We start from the raw sequence: 20,301 nt of genomic DNA, 5'->3' as shown, positions 1-20,301 counted from the left end.
GGCACTGAGAAAGGACTCCTCCAAGGAGCATCAGCGCCGCTACCCTGCGGCATTGCTCACAGTCCCCAGGTGCTGCATAAGAAAAAGAAGGCGGGTGGGGTCATTCCTCCATCAAGAAGCCGTAAGGGGATTCCAGCAGGGTGCATCCTCCACGGGACACCCGCGGTCCGGATCTCAAGACCCGGCACCGTTGGTTTCGAGAACCTCCCTCCAGACCGCATTAGATGCGGCGGCTCGGACTATGTTCACCACCATTACAGTGAGGCACAGTGCATGGCTGCAGGTGTTGGGGATACCACCTGAGGTCCAGGACACAATTCAGGACCTCCCCTTTGACTGTGCAGGCCTGTTTGCCCAAAATACGGACTCTCACCTGCACAGCCTTAAGGACTCACAGGCAACTTTGAAGTCTTTGGGGATCCACACCCCTGCACCCCAAAGAAAGCCTTCTAAGCCTCAGTCCCTGCCCTGTTTCTACTCTCGGCCTCCCGGGTGAGACTCGTCCAGGAGACAGGGCAGAAATAATAAGCAGTGCCTGCCACAGTCCTCCTCCAGGCTAAGACCTATTTTCCCTAAGCCTCATGCTAGTAACAGAGAGAGCATGTTCCATTTCCTGGACATAAGGCATGCCCTAGCATTCTGCATTGAGCGTACAAAGCCATTTTGTAAGTCATCACAGCTCTTTATAGCAATCGCAGAAAGGATGAAGGGGCTCCCGATCTCATCCCAGTGCATTTCATCATGCATCAGGCCCTGTATCAGAACATGCTACGACCTGGCTAAAATTCCAGCCCCTCTGCTTATGGCACACTCCACGAAAGCGTAGGTGTCATCTGCAGCATTCCTGGCGCAGGTCCCTATCCAGGATACATGCAAGGCAGCAATGTGGTCTTCCATCCACACCTTGACATCACACTGCGCCGTTACCCAACAGGCAAGGGACAATGCAGCCTTTGGCGAGGCAGTCCTGCACTCAGCAACCAGGTGAACTCCGACACCTCCCCCAGGGAAACTGCTTGGAAGTCACCTATTGGAATGCACATGAGCAATCACTTTAAGAAAAAACGGTTATCTACCTCTTGTAACTGTTCTTTGAGATGTGTTGCTCATGTCCATTCCAAATCCCACCCACCCCCTCTCTTTCGGAGTATTCTGGCAAGAAGGAACTGAGCAGGCGGTGCATCAGCAGGGACCAATATACCCCGCCATAAAGGTGCCACTCCAGGGGTCTCCACAGCCAACCTGATGGGTACCGCTAGGGGAAAAACCTTCCAATGATTGTACACACAGTGCACGCGCACCTATTGGAATGCATGAGCAACACATCTCGAAGAACAACAGTTGCGAGAGGTAGGTAACCTCCTGAGGTCCCTTCCAACCCTGATATTCTATGATTCTATGAGGTAGATAACCCTTTTTTTCTGCTTTTCATTCCTTGAGGCATTCATCCATTTAGCTATGACCTGAGGATGTGTTCATTAAATTGAGAGCGTGCAGACCATAAGGACCTATGAACAACTTTTCTCTGCTTCCTGTAGACATTGTTTGATTAAATTTGCCATTGTGGGAAGAAATACAAACTCCTTATTTGCCTTTTAGGCCATAAATATCAAATATCCTACTTCAAAGTATGTAATGTGCTCCCTCTAATTTTTTCACCTCAAGAAAAAAGTGTGTTGAGAGAACCTTGTCATTCAGATAGACACATCTTAGGGATGCTTTGGGGCTCTCTCCTTACTGATGTTTTGAGAACCACAACATTTAGTCTTATCAACCCATCCATTTTCAATAACCAGAGTTCCATGAGGATTTTCCTTACTCTTATTATGTTAGTAGTTTTTTATAAAATAGAGCCCAAGTTCAGCAGCATACTTCATTCAGCATGTGTCAAAAATTAATTGACATAACGAGGAATGTTCACATGTTTAAACTTAAGTGTGTGCTTATGTACCTTGCTGAATCAGGGCCCTGATCTCCAGCTTAATGCCTTTAGGTTAAATTGACCTTTATTTCTAGAATTCAGGAAGAAATCCTTTTAAATATTATACATTATTTTCTTATTAAATCTTCTGTAACTTCTTTGTTAAACCAAGTTCAAGTGAAGTATGAAGCAAATCAGAAGCATAATTATGAATAAACGAGTCATTCTAAGAAGCCAGTGTGTGTTAAGTGCCAGGATTGAGCGGAATGTTTCAGTGTTGATCTGAAAGATGAAAAGATGACAAAAAATAAGACAATGGGAATGTCAGATAGAAACATCTGTCATTGTAAGAAGTTCCTAATGGCATGGGAATCAATTATACCAGCATTACAGAGTAAACCAGAGACTAAACAAGAAGCACCTTCATAGCCTATAAGCATTTCTATCTACATAAGTGTACAGTAGCATGATAAAAAAAATACCAAAACTGTAGTATGCACTACCTTCTTGTGACATTATCCAAGAAATACCACCTCTATTCAGTCTGAAACAGGCTTATGGAAACTATTTGAATTATTTCCCCCCCCCTCCCTTTTGGGGGACGGAGAGGTAAGTGTTGGAAGATAAATTTAGTCAGATATCTTCTGGGAGAGCTTGGTATCTCAGATGTTCTCAGTAAGAATGTCATATCTACTCATAATTCATTCAGCTAGACTTCCCCAACTGAGTACATTGCTTTTGGATCAATGGCCATTTTTATAGTCTTTCCACCTAGTTCTCAGGCCAAGACAAATTGAATTATCTTTTCAAATAACAGTTCTTGACACAATAAATGAGTATTTTTGTAATTCCTCAAAACAAAAACATTATCTTCCAAGATTTGTTCTTTATTAAGCCCTGCTGTTAGTTATGGTTCCATTATCCTCTACTATATATTTTTTCTCTTAACCTTTGATCCAATATTTTACTGGCTATAGAAGGGTCCAGTACCTCTCAAGTTCTCTGATTTTTCAAAACATACTTGTAAGTGCTACAGGTAGTTTGATAGCTAATTACTTAATTGTTGTTATGTATTTCAGGTACTAGCTATTAATATTTATATTTTCTTAATTTTCAGTCACCTACTCTTAACCAACAGATTTTCTGGAATCTCCCTTTCAGCTTAATTGTTCGACTCCTCTTCCCCATGAATATTTGTAAATGCTGTCCTGAGTCCACTTAATCTTTTGGGCTAGCTCTAATTCATACTATTTTTCTGTTGCCTCTTCTAGACATCACTGTGACTTTTTGTTTGGATGTCTCACTCGTAAACAAATTCCACTACAGGTTTTTCTTTTAACTTCACGTCTTTGTCTCATAAATTCATAATAGCTGGTTTTTGTTCCTTGTATTTTTCTTAAGAATTGTGGTTGGTCATGCCTCACTTATGTCACATTCTTGGATCTTACAATTTTTATACAATGATGGATTTTAATAGATATCTGATTTCCCCCCCAGATTTGCTTTCTTAAAACAACTGCACTGAACCCATTCCTTTCTATACTGAATTCAGGTAGCTTATGGTCACTGGTTCCAAGCTTCCTTAACATTTTCCTATTCTAAATCAGTTCTTTGTTGTTAGTAAAGTATAGGTGCAGAGTGGCTTTTCCTCTGGCTAGAGTCTTTTTACTTTGAGTCATTAAATTGTCCTCTGTATACCTTGAAAAAAATCTCTCTCGTGATGTGTGTGGTTGCATTTATTGTTCCATAAGCAACTGAGTGGGATGTTTGAGACCATTGAAAGTAAAGTTTGATACACCACTACCTTGATATAATGCCACCCGATATAACACAAATTTGGATATAATATGGTAAAGCAGTGCCCCGGGATGGGCTGCGCACTCCGGTGGATCAAAGCAAGTTCAGTATAACACGGTTTCACCTATAACGCAGTAAGATATTTTTTTTGGCTGCCAAGGACAGCGTTATATCGAGGTAGAGGTGTATTAACATCAGTATGTGATATTACAAACTTTAGGTATAATTTTTTAGAGCAATGAAGTATCTATCTTTCTTTGTCCTTTTGGTAAGAACTCTTGTTTGTTTTCTTTGGCTGTTTTAATATAGATGCTGGCATCACCATCAACATCAGGTCAGCTGTCTCAGTTTGGGGCAAGTTTATACGGGCAACAAAGTAAGTATTCTGTTTATTACGGGTATGCTTCTTTTGTGATGTATGCATGTTCATTTTTACATCTTGAGGGAGAATATGCATATTGTTTTTTCTGTTAATTCCATAGGAGAGGTTGCATGTCTTTTTATGTGTGTGACCTGTGCAAGATACATTTTAGATCTGGCTTAGTAGTTTTTTATGCATTTGCCATGGTTCGATGCTCTACAGTTGCTAAACAAATATCACCTACAATATTCTGCAGTTAAACACGGTATAAAGAATATCTGTGGTTTAGCCATGACTTTTAAAAAGAAAACTAAAATAATAGGCCAAAATAAACCTAGTTTTCTGAAGAATAGATACAGAATCAAGTGAACAGCTTGATTTGTAATGTAGTATTGTGTACCCACAAAAGGCAAATTGATTCTCTTCTAAAAGTTGGTCTTTCTTAATTCTGTCTGTAAAATGTGAGGTAGTAAATCTGGGGGCAATATTCGAGGTTAATAGTTATTTTCCAACCCTCCATTTCTTCCTTTTTATCCTGCATCTGTTAAAAGTTTAAATTAGCAGTTGCAGAAAGACTAGTTGTGTGCTCTGCAGAAGGATTTTAAGTATTTTACCACCTCCTGATTAGACTCGATTGGAATTTTCTAGACAGTTACCATTGGCGGCAGACACTGTATGTAAAGTAACTTCTAGGGTATTTTAGCAAGTGACTATTTTAGCTGGACAGGGCAAGAGTATTGTCTCCTAGAAGATGCAGTCTTCCTGATACTGTATTTAATTTTCCTTTGAATAACAGTTAGGCTCTTAATAGTGAGAGTGGTTGCCCCATAGATTGTTGATGAGTAACAGTGTTAGACCTACTGGTACATTCATTCCAGTGATGAATTTTCTTTAAATCCATTTCTAGGAAATCTGAGAGGGAAGCTTTATGCTCATTTTTGAGGCCTTAATCTGGCATTGTTGAACCTCTTTTAGCCTCCACTATCTTTATAGCTTGGGGCTGTAGCTATTTTTGTACCTTTTTATCCACTGCAGTTGTATTCATTATGCCCATTAAGTCACCCAGATCTAATACATTTTTCTTAACAACCTAATATTTCAATCAGTTCTGGCTGTGATGCCTAAAGTGCAATCTAGCTTTCGTGGAATCATGCTTAAAGTAGAAACTAGAAGGCCATACTAGAACAGGCTTCTATTTCTTCCTGAAGTCTGGAATGCCATGCTTGGGACTGGATGATGTTTAGCCATGAAAATGATGTTTGGAAGAATAAAATTGATAATGCCAACATACCTAGAATTGGAGTAGTGCTATCTGCTTCATTATCCATCTATGTATGTGCCTCATTCTGGAATGGGATGACCAGATCCAGATGATTGTAAATCTGAGTTAAAGAAACCCCATTTCCAGGCACAAAATTAGTTTTTTATTTTCTTCTCCAATGATCAACCAAAGTCATTGCCTATTAGAAGTATTAACAAGGGAAAGTGAAAGAGAGAGAAAAATAGATTTCAGCTATCCATCCACAAACTTACAATGAGACTTGAAGGATCAAACTCCATCTGTTTACATATATTCAGATATAAAAAAATATTCTATAGCTGGAAATTGCGGAGAGTTTGAATATTCACTGTGCGGGCCAGCTGAAATCTACTTTTCTCTCTTTCACTTTCCCCAGAGAATGCTTCCTGTTTTGCACTGTGAGGTCATTCTAAATCAGTTCGTTAGAGATCTAGTTTACCACCCTGCTGCCAAACCAATGGACCAGTTATGAGGAATATTTTTTTAGCTGCACTGTTATATATGCTAATTTTGTTTCCTGATGTATATTACATGAAATTTCCTTTTTATTGTATTTGGACATAATTCTGAAAAAAAGTCAAATGTAGATAGGAAAAACTGATTTGTGAATCAGAAGAAAGTCATACACAACATTTGAAAATGTCCTCAGAAAACAAAAGAAAGCATTCTCCACAGAGTGTTTTTTTTTTTGGTCCCGATTGTTTTAAATAATGTGAATTTCCATTTTATTTGTCTTTCATGCTGAAATGCTTTCTTTATTTGCTGTATACACCCACACATTTATGGTGAAGCATTTGTGTTGAACACAATAATATTGAACACATAATATGGCCTTCACAATGATTTTTATTATATTAGTGGACAGTTAAAATCTCACTTTTCTCTTATTTCAGAACATTAGACTTAAGTTAATTACAGATACTGAATTTCTGTGGTCAAGAAGAAGCACTTTATACTTGACAGACAACAATTCTAAAAAGCATACTATTGAAAACTAAATTATTAATATTTGTATTAAAGAAGTTTGTATTGTTTTGCATGAGATGAAATAGTGTTTTCAACACAGGCCAAGTGTGTATCTGCTTATACTTTCTGAAAATGTATCTTCTAATTGAAATTTTACATGAATTTAAATGTACTGTATTTAGTATAAAATAATTCTAAATTGTGTAATTAGCCTATTCTAGAAATAGCATTTATCTTTTGTGGAGGGAGTGGTCCAATTACAATTATTACTCTTTGCCAAATACATATTTTTCTGTTTAAGTATTAAATGTTTTTAAAAATTAGTCAGATTTGTCCTACTTTCATTTAAAAAATGCTCTTATGAAGTTTGTGTGGACTCAGCCAAATATGTATTGTTTTTAATACTTACATAAAATGCTGTTTGATTTAGCTTTTTAGAAGATAAATATGCCAACAGATGACAAAAAAAGAAAATTCTTAAAAACAAGATTGAGAGACACTCTAAAGAAGAACATTAAGTCTTGCTTATCGCTTATGTAATTAAAGTTTTCAAAATACAAAATGAGTCAAGATATTCTTTTATACTATTCCTTCAGTTTTAAAGCTATATTTCAGTGCTGAGTCTAACAAACCAGTCGGAACATAAAACCTGCAAATTACTGATATAAAATTAAACCTATAACGCTGTAGAATGAAAATATCAATGGAAATGCAATTTTGGTAGTGCTTGTCAAATACAAAAAGCTTTCAAATAAAAAGCCTTTTTTCTGAAAATTACAAAAAGACAACATGTTTAGATCATGTAAATAAGGACTTAATTTTTTCACTGCATTTTCTTGCAGCATTACACTATTTTTTTTTTAGATTGTCAAATTAGATAAAGTTCCCTTCTACACCAGATGGATAACACTTTGTTCCTGATTGCTACATATTTCCACCCCTCTGAATTTTTTTTTCAATAGGTGCACTAGGCCTTCCAATGAGGGGAATGAGCAACAATACCCCTCAGTTAAATCGCAGCTTATCACAAGGCACTCAGTTACCGAGCCACGTAACGCCAACAACAGGGGTACCAACAATGTCACTTCATACGCCTCCATCTCCAAGCAGGTATTTATTGGTAGCTGATATTTCTGCAATTGCTTTTTTCTGCAGAGCAGTTTTTAAGCATATTTTACCTAAACTACTTTACATTATAGTTAATAAAAAAGAAAAATATTTCCTATTATGGATCACTGCCTGTGTTGAGGAAAATATTTGTAATACACTGTTTGTATGTGTAAGGATAGTGTTCACTTGCAAATTCTGTTGCGTGAACACAAGACATCATTTGACAGCTTTGGTAAATGTGTGGTTAAAATTTTATGCATGTTATACAGCATTCAGAATATCAAGGGGGTAGCACAGAAGCACTAATATTAAAAGATTGTATATATCAATTGATTTAGCTGTATGGTGTTTTCACACTCATAAGACTTTTATTTCACTTCAAATATTTTTTATAAGTATTCTACACTAGGCCTGAACAAGGATTTATCTAGTCTCATTGTATAAAGGAGCATATGACTTTTCTAAAGAAACCTACAACTCTACCATTTACTGAGAAGTAATTGCTTAGATCCAGTGGTTCTCAAACTAGGGCTACCGCTGGTTCAGGGAAAGCCCCTGGCGAGCTAGGCTGGTTTGTTTACCTGCCGTGTCCGCAGGTTCGGACGATCGCGGCTCCCACTGGCTGCGGTTCGCCAATCTGGGCCAGTGGGGACTGCAAGAAGCGGCCCAGGCCAAGGGGCGTGCTGGCCACCCTTCCTGCAGCCCCCATTGGCCTGGAGCGGTGAACTAAGGCCAGTGGGAGCCGCAATCGGCCAAACCTGCGGATGCGACAGGTAAACAAACTGGCCTTTCCTGCCAGGGGCTTTCCCTGAACCAGCGACGGCCCTAGTTTGAGAGCCACTTAGATGCTTAGATGATGTGCCATATTGAAATTATTCATAAATCTAGCTTGACAGCCTAAAAAATTGATTATTTGTTTCATTTCTATACTGAAATTGAACAGTATTGTATAGGTTCAACTTTTTGGATGGTTTTATCTCTTTCAGGGGTATATTGCCTATGAATCCTAGGAATATGATGAACCACTCCCAGGTTGGTCAGGGCATTGGAATTCCCAGCAGGACAAACAGCATGAGCAGTTCAGGGTTAGGCAGTCCCAACAGAAGCTCGCCTAGCATAATATGTATGCCAAAGCAGCAACCCTCTCGACAACCTTTTACTGTGAACAGGTAAGACTGATTTGGTCAAGCTATATACATGCAGGTATGGGGATGTTCAGCAGCATTCCTGAAATAAAAATCTAGTTTTAGCCATTATTTTAAAGTTTGAAGTGGTGAATTCTTACTGCCAAGAGACCATGTATCTGCTTTGAAATGTACATAAGACTCTCTTGATTGAAGCCTTCAAACTAAATTTTGGCTGGTCACTGGTCATCCACTACTGTTCGTGCAAAAATACATATTTAAACAGTTTTTAAAATGCAAGTTGGCATTTTTTTTGCACATTTTAACTTTAGTGCTGGTTATAAGTTACTTTTTTTCCAAGTGCATTTAATGTAAGGCAAGAATTAAAAATATAATAGTTCTTTGAGAATTGCCTCTGTAAGTCACATTCTTTAGGAGTCTTGCGCCTCTGTGCTGTAAGCCACGCAACCATTTGGAAAGCAGTGACGTGTCCTCCTGTAGAGCTGAGCATTTGTTGCAAACAGCCTCTGTTCCTTTCCTTCCACTGTAGGCATAGGTCTCAGAATCATCAATAACTTATCTTATCTTATGCTGTGTTACTGTTATGTTTGGTTTATATTGATTTTGAAGTTATCTGTTTATATAGACAATTAAAAAGAATCGTAACTGTAGTTTGGTTATTACTGCTTTTCCACACTTATGGTAGTATGTCCACCCAATGTCAGTGTTCCCAGTCCCCACCCTTTCTTCATTTAAATCTCTCTGTACTGTTTGCAAATTAACTCATGTCAGTCATATGCCTTCTCCAACCCAACATTATGTAAAAAAAGAATGAGGGAGAGAAATTTTAAGATAATGTTTTTAATCTCTTAGTTTGTGCAATTCCTATCCACTTCAAGAAAAGATCTTGATCTCCTCAGCCAGCCACACTAGGGATTTGGCAGCAGTAGTTCAAATCCCTGCCTTGTGGCATGAGAAGGGGTCTTTTGGTCCTCTCTATAGCAGAGGTGGTCAAACTACGGCCCGCAGGCCATGTCCGGCCCTTGGGACCGTCCTGCCCGGCCCCTGAGCTCCCAGCCAGGGAAGCTAGCCCCCGGCTCCTCAGCCTCAGCGCGGTGCGCTGCCAGTGCTCTGGCCCACTGCTCCTCCTGAGCAGTGCGGGCAGCATGGCCTGCTCCGGCCAGGCGGCATGGCTGCGAGCTCCTGCTGCTCTGAGCAGCATGGTAAGGGGGCAGGGAGCAGGGGGGTTGGATAAGGGGCAGGGAGTCCTGGGGGCAGTCAGGGGACAGGGAGGATGGGGCGGAGGTTCTGGGGGGGCGGCAGTCAGGGGATGGGGAACCAGGGAGCGGTTGGATGGGGCGGAGGTTGTGGGGGCAGTCAGGGGATGGGGAACGGGGTTGGATAGGTGTGGGAGTCCCAGGGGCCTGTCAGGGGCGGGGTGTGGATAGGGGTCGGGGCAGTCAGGGGACAGGGAGCGGGGGGTGGGGTCCTGGGAGGGGGCGGTCAGGGGACAAGGAGCAGAGGGGGTTGGATGGGTTAGGGGTTCTGAGGGGGGCAGTCAGGAGGTGGGAGGGGGCAGATTGGGGGAGCAGGCTGTTTGGGGAGGCACAGCCTTCCCTACCCAGCCCTCCGTACAGTTGCACAACTCCGATGTGGCCCTCAGGCCAAAAACTTTGCCCACCCCTGCTCCATAGGTTACCTCAGCATGTTTGCTGTAATGAATAGTAAAGGGGCAAGTAAAGGGGCAAATAAATTAGTGTTGTTTTTAAAAAAACAAAACAAAAACCTCATTAACATTATTTGAGATGCCCCTTTTCTTAGTTTCAGCAGTAATTCAGAGATGATGAAATCCCAGTCTGCAGTAGCTTTTGAATTCTTGTCTTCATCTTTTATGTACATACATCATATGCTTTCTTCTTGCGTCCCTCTCCCATTTAGGAAGGGATGATCACTAGTTGCTATTTTTTATTGAAGATATTTCCAGTGTGGGGTTATTCACTTGACTTTAAAGGCAAATATATACACACAAGTCTATAAATACACATGTTAAATTATACTACAAATGCCACTGTTAACACTGAATTTACAGACATTGTGAATAAACTTAAAAACTTCATGAAGATTTGATGAATTTTCTTGATGGTCACATAATTTGATAATCACTTCCATAAAATATTCTCTAAACATTTTCCCCAATTTGAACAATGTGTTGGCTATTTCAAAATTTATAGAATATTTAACTTTCTCCTCATCACCTACCTCTGTTTTCCTGAAGAGGCAGCACTATGTATTGATAGAAAGTTGGATAACACACAGGTAAAAAATAACTGTGGGGCAATTTTTTCTCCTGCTGTCTGACCTCTTGTATCTCTCTGAAATCCCTAGTCTGAGGATTCTTTTAATTGCTGGATTTTATTTGTTGAGATGTGTTGTGTGAAAAGTACTATATATCAGCAGGCTATATTGCATGCCCTTACTAACTAACATCAAGATTGACTGTCTTGTCAGTGCTCTCACCTGATTTAGAATTCCAGAAGATGCCAGAAATCTGTTCTTCGAGTGGCTGATAGCTGGGGTTTGATGTATTCCAAATACACCACCTTGCTGAAGCCAAGCTGAGCAGGGTCATTCTTCACTTATTGTTCCCCTACTCAATCTCTTGAACCGTGTTAGGGGAACTGAAAGTAGTTTCTCTTGCCCCTCCTAGGGTGATTATTGCTGCTAGTAGGCAAAGCAAGTTGTCTAGTTCTCTGATTGATGTGTACCCACATATGGGAAACCGTAAAAGCAAAAGGTTAAGGGGGATAGCCTTTTTTACTTTTTCTTTTTTTAGACCTTGGCCTAATTGCCTCTCTTAATAAAGCATAAGAGAAACTAGGAGTTAGCCTGGACAGATCAAGCCAAAATTATCTTGTCAAAATACCATCTTGACTTTATTGTATCATATACCTTAGCAAAGTCAAGATGGTATCTACTGTATTCTATTTATCTATAGATATATCAACTTTGTCATGATTCACTTATGAACTCGTTATTTTAATGCCTATGGCTCTGTTATCCTTAAGTCTTAGCATTTTTCTTAATGTTCTATTAGAAATTTCTAATAAAATTGTCTTGATTAATTGCCCCATTGTTTATACAAATTTGACAAGTGCAAAATATAAAACAGTGAAAACTGAATTTGAAAGATGAACGCAGGTTTCTTAGCCTGTAGTAACTCAGGTGAGGTATTAATGAAGTCTCTTCGTTTTCCTTTCTTGTCCTGCCTTCTCACTCAGCTGAAGTTAGAAAGTGTTTATTTTTTGTGTTTGTGCACAGTATGTCTGGATTTGGAATGAACAGGAATCAGGCATTTGGAATGAATAACTCCTTATCAAGTAACATTTTTAATGGAACAGGTGAGTTCTCTTTAAATAGAGTATGAAGTACAATAGGAGGTATATATGTTAGCTGGTTAAACCCCCAAATTGTTAAAGTTGTTTGTATCTATAATTGTGAATTTTTGTAATTATGCTTAATGACTTTGTACAGAATTGTTCCCATTACTTAAGAATATGCACATAAATTGGAACACTGACATTAATATATGACAAATGTGTAATTCAGTTTTTAAGATCATATGGAAAACACAAAATACATTTAGGTAGTAGCAAATGGCTTAAAAATAACATTTCTGAAATTATACTCAAAATTAATATTTATATTACTTTTAAAGACAGTAGAAAAACTTAAATTACACTAAAAATAGTTGGTTTTGCAAACTATTGCAAAACAATACACGCACACACACACACACACATTCGTAACAGCCAGTTTCAATGTCAAAAATGATTTAAAGATACAGGAACAACAAAGGGATGATCCTGTTAAATGTTCATTAATCTGTAGGTGGCGGGGAAGTATCCATTTAGTATAAAAATATTATGGTGAAAAACTTATTTAAAAACTATATTTAGATCTTCCCTTATTTCCAACTCCTCTTACACAGTTATAAAAAATGATCCTTTTAAATCAGTAGTCCGGGTTGTGACAGTTTCTAGGAATTCCAGACTGTTCATTTGTATTAAGAAAACTATTTATAAAATCATCCAGATAAATGTTTTACTTTAGATATGTATGGCTATACTAAACTTTCTGTATATAACTACAAGGTTATAATTACATCTTTAAAATACTGATGATGTCATAAAGTAAAAGGGTAATGCCCAAGTGGTTTGTGTAGTCACTAGAACCCTGTGATGGCGTTATAAACCTGTAATTCAAAATTTGTATATACTCTGATACCAGGTCCAAATCATAATTCATGCCTTGTCCTGAGTTAGTAGCGATTAACCGCGCTGCCACTGATACTACTACTACTTCCCCTCCCCAAGCCCTTCTCTTGCTTAGTACCCTGTTAGTGCCGCTTTTCTTTCCCACTATGGAACCACTGATAACTTCAGTCCTGTAATTTACAGGTACGGTTTCACATTCATGACTCTTGGCATATATTATTGAGTTGTTATTTTAAAAACAAAAAATGCTCTATAGCCTAGCCTTGTCATCTAGGCTTCTTTTTTTTTCTTTTTTTTTTTAAATTTATACAGAATACTGATAGAAACGTGAAGAGAAAATGAAGTGTTCTCCTACCTTTTAGTGGTGGGATTTTATTTCTTCAGCATATCATCTGTTGCTAGCACTGTAAACCATGGAAATCACATCTTGGTGACAGGAGGTGGTGTTTGTTGAACATTTTAACCAAATCAGTTTATTTGAATGTACGTTTTCGTGAAAAGAAAATATTTCTGATCCTTTTATTGTTTTATGAAGAAAAACTTGATTTCATGTACTGCAGTACCTGTGCAAAAAATTCAAGGTGGTTAAAAAACAGAGTGCTTTTTATTTTAGATGGAAGTGAAAATGTGACAGGACTGGACCTTTCAGATTTTCCAGCACTAGCAGACAGAAATAGAAGGGAAGGAAGTGGCAACCCAACTCCATTAATAAACCCATTAGCTGGAAGGGCTCCCTATGGTAAGAATGTACTTCTGAAAACTTCATTGAATAAAATAAATGTTTACTTGCCTGATTCGCCTATGGCTGTTTGTAATACGTTATTATGAGACAGTGGGTAACATTTTCAAAAGTGCCTAGATCCCATGGACCATCAATAAGACTTAGGCTCCTAAGTCATGTTTTCAAAAGTGACTGAGACACTTACCGTCTGGTCATCTTGATGCTTTTGAAAACATTACCCAACATCTCAGCAGTTGGAAGTTGACTTCAAACATGTTGCAAGTCATTATAACTCAGCTGTTTAAATTCACCTTTGATTAAAAACTGGCAATTTTTTTTTACAGTCTGGATATGCATATTTTAAATAGCTTCAGTTTTTTGTTTCCTGTCAAATTGATTGCTTATCTTTTAGATGCCTGTTGGTCAAATTGTCTCAGCGTACCTTGTAAATAGTTTATTTTAGAAATAAAATGTGACTGGTACAGTTATTTAACATTTAAAAAGTCAGCATTTGCTAAGAGATGTGACGACATATCAGAGGTGCTACAGTTTCCTCCTATACTGTGCTACCTATTGACTTTTTAATAGCGATCACAGTACATCATGCTTATTGATTATTTTTTTAAAGTACTAAATAGACAGATATCTTATGCAATAGAACTACTTGTAGAATCGTTAAAAAATTATCTTTGCTCATGTGATTTCTAGTATAAGTCATCAGGGTAGCTTAGCCTCAAAGTACAACTTTTTCTTGTTCCTTAATATATGTTTGTACTGCATATCACTTGGGCTCTACAAGAAAGAAGGTATTAATTTTTTTTAGCTCATTCTCCAAATTTCTGACAGAAAAAGCTCTGTTACCTTTAGAATATCAATCAGCATTTTGCTAAAAGATCTTATTTGCATCTATAAATGCCAGAATCCATTTATTCAGAAGAAAGAAGAAACAGGATTCAGTAAACCGATTTCCTAAATTGAAAAAAGGGAGCTTTGATATCTTCTTGACCTCAGAACATTGGAAAATGTCTAATCTCAACAGTTGATGCACTTTAGCTCATCTACACCTATCCAGAACCTCTGGAAAATGAGCTCTAGGTTTCCTTCTATCTGCACTTACCCTGCATCAGAGGTCTGAGGAGTAATTTGCAGCCAGATTACTATAATCTGGACAAGAGGTTGACCCCTGGAGTCTTTTTTAAATTGGTACAATAAATAATGCTTCTCTTCAGTCCCTGGATCTGATCTTCCAGTATGAATGACCTACTTTTCTGAAATTAGGGTCAGATACCTATAGACTTGCATTTTTCCTACTGTTTAAGTCACTGGCAAGTATAATATAGTGGTGGTGATCTGTTGCAAATTACCTGCATGTCTACTTAAAATAGATAAGCCTAACCAAATTTCAGAAAACATTTTCAGAATTTAAAGGAAAACCGATTTCAGTTAAAAAAAATCTATATTTTTATCAAATTGCTTTAATATTTTAAAAACTCCTCTCAGGGTTCTTCTGCTTATTCAGATTTTGTATAAGATGTTCAGTGTTAATAATAGTAATACTATTGGGCATAATTTAATTCTTAGTGTAACTTCCATAAAAACAGTTCAATTGTGCTAGTTATGAATTTGTTGCCAAAGTTTTCTACTACATCTAATTTAAATAAGAGAACTGAGTCAGTGACGTATGGTTCCAGTAAACCAACACACTTTCATTTTTTCATATTTCCTGTTCTTTTAAAGTCTGTTGCACTGTACCAATCACTCATAAAAGCAGCAGCAGAAAAATGTTTTCATAATAGTTAATATTGTACTTGCTCTCATTTGGATTGTAGTCGGAATGGTAACAAAACCAGCAAGTGAGCAATCCCAGGACTTCTCAATACACAATGAAGATTTTCCAGCATTACCAGGCTCCAGTTACAAAGATCCAACATCAAGTAATGATGACAGCAAATCTGTAAGTAAATGTTAAAACTTTATTTTTTCCCTCCAGTGATGATGATTGTTTTTAACAACTTAGTTTAAAATTGGCAGTAAAGCAATGTGAATATACTTGCACTTCAAGGTGACAAATTTTAAGAGGTCTTCTATAAACTACTCAGTAATTGAAATATCACTATATGTACTGTACAGATTGGCTCTCCTGGGGAATCAGTTGTCTTCTGACCATGAAAATGACCTTGATAACAGATTATTTGGGTGGGGGAGAATCAAATTACTTTCTCAGTTTCAAAAAAGTCCTGTGTACTTTTATGTACACTTTTGGAGATAGAAAAACTGAGTTTAATTGTTTCTTTCAGGTATACCTCACAAAGTTTGCTTCTAGAATCAAGATATAATTGTTCTAAAATTCCCAGTGCTGAGTTTTAACATAGGGAAAATACTTCCAGTTCAGATCCCTCTTCTTAGCTAGATTCACATGTTACTTTTTCCAATAATACTTTCCACAGTACAGCACCTTCCACTGAGGTTCTCAAAATTCTTTACAAACTTAATGAGTTAAGTCTCGCAATGTCCCTGAGAGGTAGGTAAATATTGTTGTTCCCCATTTTTTTACAGATAGGGAAATAATGGCACAGGGATAAAGTGATCTTAACCAAATATCACACAGGAAATCTGTGTCATAGTCAGGAATTAGGATTTCTAACTCCTAATACCGTGTCTTAACCACAAGACTATTCTGCATCCTTTTAGTTATTACAGATTTACATGTATAATTTTATTGACTCTGAAAATTTGGTAATATTGGTATCTATCAGCAATGTGAATATTAATAGTGTAATTGCATGGTTTGGGGTTGTTCTAAAATATCCATATTCCAGTGTAGTTGGATTATAGCAAGTTTTGGCAAATATTGGTGGGGTTTTATGATTCTAGTTTGCCACTCATATTTTTACATATATGGTATTTACTGGACATTCAAATAAGAATAAACTTGTAAAAAGATTTTTTTCCTCTTCGGTTAATGTGGCAGCAAGCCATGAGTGTAGGAACTGTTTAATCCAACTCAAGTTCTTTGATCATAAATTTCATTAATAAACTATAGGTAGTATGTAGTGTTCCATGGAAACGATAAAAATTAAATTCAGGGGATTTACAAGTAAAACAGAGTAAATATCTCACCAGTTAAAACCACAGTCCTGGTGCATGTGAGATCATGGAGCTGATTTGATAATGCAAATTAGACTAGCAGAATGGCTAATTTTAAAAAAAATCCTAGATTCTGTACTTTAATGGGCATTTCAGAGTGGTTGATCTCAACTATGTTCAACCTGTTTTGGATTAATGATTAACTTTTTGAGCTTGGATGATTCATAGAATTTCCCACACATTAATCTCTGCAAAGAAGCTGCCAAAAAGGGAAATATCCTAGATCTGTACTAGCACTAAATACCATTTGGAATTTTTCAGTGAAGTATCATGAATCGCTGTAACCATGGGAGATTCAACCATTCAGATTGCCAAAATTAGCATTTATCCACATTACACACTTGATTTTTTGAAGTAGTATAAAGCTTTTGCAGCATCCAAGCAGCTGTAGAAAGATATGGGAGTGAAGCCACTTCGTTGCATGCAGTCCTGCTATCTGTGGAGGTCAAATTGTTCATTTTTCATTCCCTGGAGAAAGCTGTTAAGGTTTGCCAGTACTGAAAAACAGGAGGTAGAAGCTCCGAGAGGGATTGGATAAAAATTAAACTGATACTATGTGAGACTATAAAAAGTTGTCTTGTCAAAGAGTTACAGTACTATGCAGGCAGTATGTCCTGATACACTGATGTTCTGCCATTTGAAGCAGCAGTATGTCAGTGCACACTAGAAAACTTTTAGTGTGCAGCAGCAAGATCTATGTGGGCAGTTAGGATGCAGCATGCTGAAGTACTGTAGATTTACACCTGAACTTGCTGCGCACCAAACGGCCTTTTAGACGCGTCTTTAATTTCTTTTATTGTCCCTTCCTGTGATATCTTCTCTAGACATTGAACTCTTCAGAGTAGTATCCTGTCAGTGTGGCACCGTGCATTCTATGGTATTGTAGAAATAGTAAATAGAAATGACGACAGAAAAACAATTTGCAGTAGAGAGCAAACATTTTATAGTTTTCTTGTCAGACATAGTGTTATACCTCTTTCCTAACTGGTGGGTGTGAACTGTAGTTTGCTTGCTTCTGTAATTGGTCCCGTTATTATATCCAGTGTTAGCCACTGCAGCTCAGAGGGGCTCTCTATGTGGAGACGAGACTGTTGGCTGGCCTGTGAAGTGAAGGGCTCACGAGCACCTCCTGTGCCACGCGCTCTTTTAGAAATGCAACAGTTTACTCTTCCCGTTAATGTTCTGCTCCAAGTGTGCACAAAATATTTAAATATCCTGACCTTTTTAAATTTGAGATTATAGATTTGGGAGTAGTTCTTATTTTAGGGATTGTAAAAATAACGAAGGCATTAATCATACCTACAGATTGGTAACAGAACACAAGGACTTCAACTGACAGAGCTGTGGTTTACATTTTGCTCATAAGTAAACCCTGAAAAGTGTGGAAAACTACATCTTTGTTTTTAACTCCTTTTTTTTTACAAATACCAGGTGTGGGGTTTGTTTTTGTTTTTTTTTTCAAAACTTAAAACTGAATTACCTTGTAATGTGGCAGGGCACTTAATTTCTTTTGGGATATGAATAATTGAACAGACTTCAGCCTCACAGTACATGTATGGTCCTGTCGATGGCTTTTGAAGAGCGCTTGATTCAGAAGGGCTGCGTAACCAAGTTTTCCATGTTGGTTTGTTTTCTATCATGCTAACTTGCACAAATTACTTGTTTCTTAATAGAATTTGAGTACATCAGGCAAAACATCTTCTAGTGCAGACGGACCCAAATTCCCTGGAGATAAAAGTTCAACAACGCAAAACAACAACCAGCAGAAAAAAGGGATCCAGGTGCTACCTGATGGTATACTTGAGCCTTTTTTTGATAAATCACTTGAAAATATTTTCAGATGATCTTGTTGATTCCTCTGCTTTTTGAAAGGAGAAAATTAATTTTGTTGTTCTTGCCCAGGTCGGGTTACCAACATTCCTCAAGGGATGGTGACGGACCAGTTTGGAATGATTGGCTTGTTAACATTCATCAGGGCAGCAGAGACGGACCCAGGAATGGTACATCTTGCATTAGGAAGTGACTTAACAACACTAGGTCTCAATCTCAACTCTCCTGAGTAAGTTCTGTTTTCAATACTGTCATCAGTTTTGTTGTAATTATGTTGCTGTTCATAATATTGGGTTCATTTAGTTCACATGAATATAAAAAAAACTGCAGATACTTTGACAAATTAAATTTGAAAATGCAATGATAGTAAAGTAAAGCTTTCATTATTAAGAGAACTGTGCTTCTAGGCATATTGAGATCTTGTTTTGCAAACTTTCAGTAAGCTGGGAGGTCCTCCTTACTCCCTTAACTTGTTAAGGATTTTTTTCAGGAAAGCTTTAGTGTGGTGTTAATAAATTTCATGCATAAATTATTTTTTAAATAAAAATTTTCCTTGAGGATATTTACATTTAACGATCAGGCAGCATTTTTATTGTAAATTAAACTTACACTGATGTAATAACAAATAGTACACCTTCATAGTTGCATTGTATAGTTGTATTGTTATCTTCAAGAGCAGTATACCTTTTGAAGTTAATTTCTAGTCCACTAGCTATTTTATATTCTCCATGTGAATAATTGTGAGCCCTCCACCATGATATCACAGGGCAGTAAGGAATTTTAAAGAATCTCTTATACCTCCATGTGGACTACCCACCTCACCAGAGCCTGTGTTGGGAGGCAGGAGGGGAGCAGCTGCTGACATGCTGCTACTTCTCCTTCCATACATTTGGGAAGTAAGTGGAGTATTGGCTCTGCCCCCTCAACACATCTGCCCATATACTTGAGCTGCTGTAGAGTGGGAAGTCATAAGGATCAAGGGAAAAGCAGGAAACAAGAGTCACATCTCTTTCTTACCTTGCTTCTGGGGCAGTTCAGTGGCATATTATCTCTTACTCCGGCTGGATTGCAGAATTACAATCCTGCCTCATGTTTTGTGAGCTACATGGGCAAACTTGGGACATGGAGCTCTAAAGATTTTGTTTACTCTGCATAACCTGATAAACAGAGTACTAAAAACATAATTCATCTAAAAGATACTTGATGCATGACCCACCTACAGAAGAACCTTGCTGAACTTCATAGTTTATTCTCAAAAAAAAAAAAGGTCTTTTTTTCACCAAATATTTGTGTACTATGTTTATTGAAATTTTATGAATGCACACAATAAACCAACCAGCAAAACCAGATTGGGATGGTACATATAGATGAAAGGAATTCTTTGCACTTCACATTTCTCAGATTATATACACATGAAATAGGTATGTATGTGAGTTCAAGAAGGATTGGAGGGAGAGAGAGAGTGTAAAACAAGATGAAACAAGAAAGAGTAATAAGAAAAAGGTGGCATTCTGGAATCTGTACTCCTTATACAGTAATTAGCACTAATTTATATATATCCCTCATGTAAATTGATTATTTTCAGGAATTACTCCATAATGCATTTCTCAACATTTTTTCAGAACATTGTTCCATTAGAGAGACAAGGTGGGTGAGGTAATATCTTTTATTGGACCAACTTCTGTTGGTGAGAGAGACAAACTTTCAAGCTTACGCAGAGTTCCATTGGTATTCTCAGAATTACACTTGT

The 20,301-nt window shown here is 37.7% G+C and overlaps 1 protein-coding gene across 8 annotated transcripts in view; it reads left to right on the top strand.

Moving 5' to 3' along the window:
* Positions 1-20,301, top strand: part of CNOT2 (CCR4-NOT transcription complex subunit 2) — a 144,185-nt gene that overhangs the window by 105,732 nt on the left and 18,152 nt on the right. For all 8 annotated transcript variants that reach the window (XR_005588232.1, XM_039500233.1, XM_039500215.1 and 5 more), the window contains 8 exons: positions 4,028-4,094; positions 7,308-7,455; positions 8,442-8,624; positions 11,898-11,977; positions 13,467-13,592; positions 15,404-15,528; positions 18,395-18,515; positions 18,624-18,780. Coding sequence is in view for 7 of the 8 variants with exons in the window: in XM_039500233.1 (XP_039356167.1) it covers positions 4,028-4,094; positions 7,308-7,455; positions 8,442-8,624; positions 11,898-11,977; positions 13,467-13,592; positions 15,404-15,528; positions 18,395-18,515; positions 18,624-18,780 (1,007 nt within the window). In the remaining variant the exon portion in view is untranslated. The remainder of the gene's footprint in view (positions 1-4,027; positions 4,095-7,307; positions 7,456-8,441; positions 8,625-11,897; positions 11,978-13,466; positions 13,593-15,403; positions 15,529-18,394; positions 18,516-18,623; positions 18,781-20,301) is intronic.

The sequence above is a fragment of the Mauremys reevesii genome, linkage group 1 (assembly GCF_016161935.1).
Source record: "Mauremys reevesii isolate NIE-2019 linkage group 1, ASM1616193v1, whole genome shotgun sequence".
In the NCBI taxonomy this organism is placed as follows: domain Eukaryota; kingdom Metazoa; phylum Chordata; order Testudines; family Geoemydidae; genus Mauremys; species Mauremys reevesii.
Note: the sequence above shows the minus strand (reverse complement) of the source record. Positions and strands in the feature narration are given on the sequence as shown.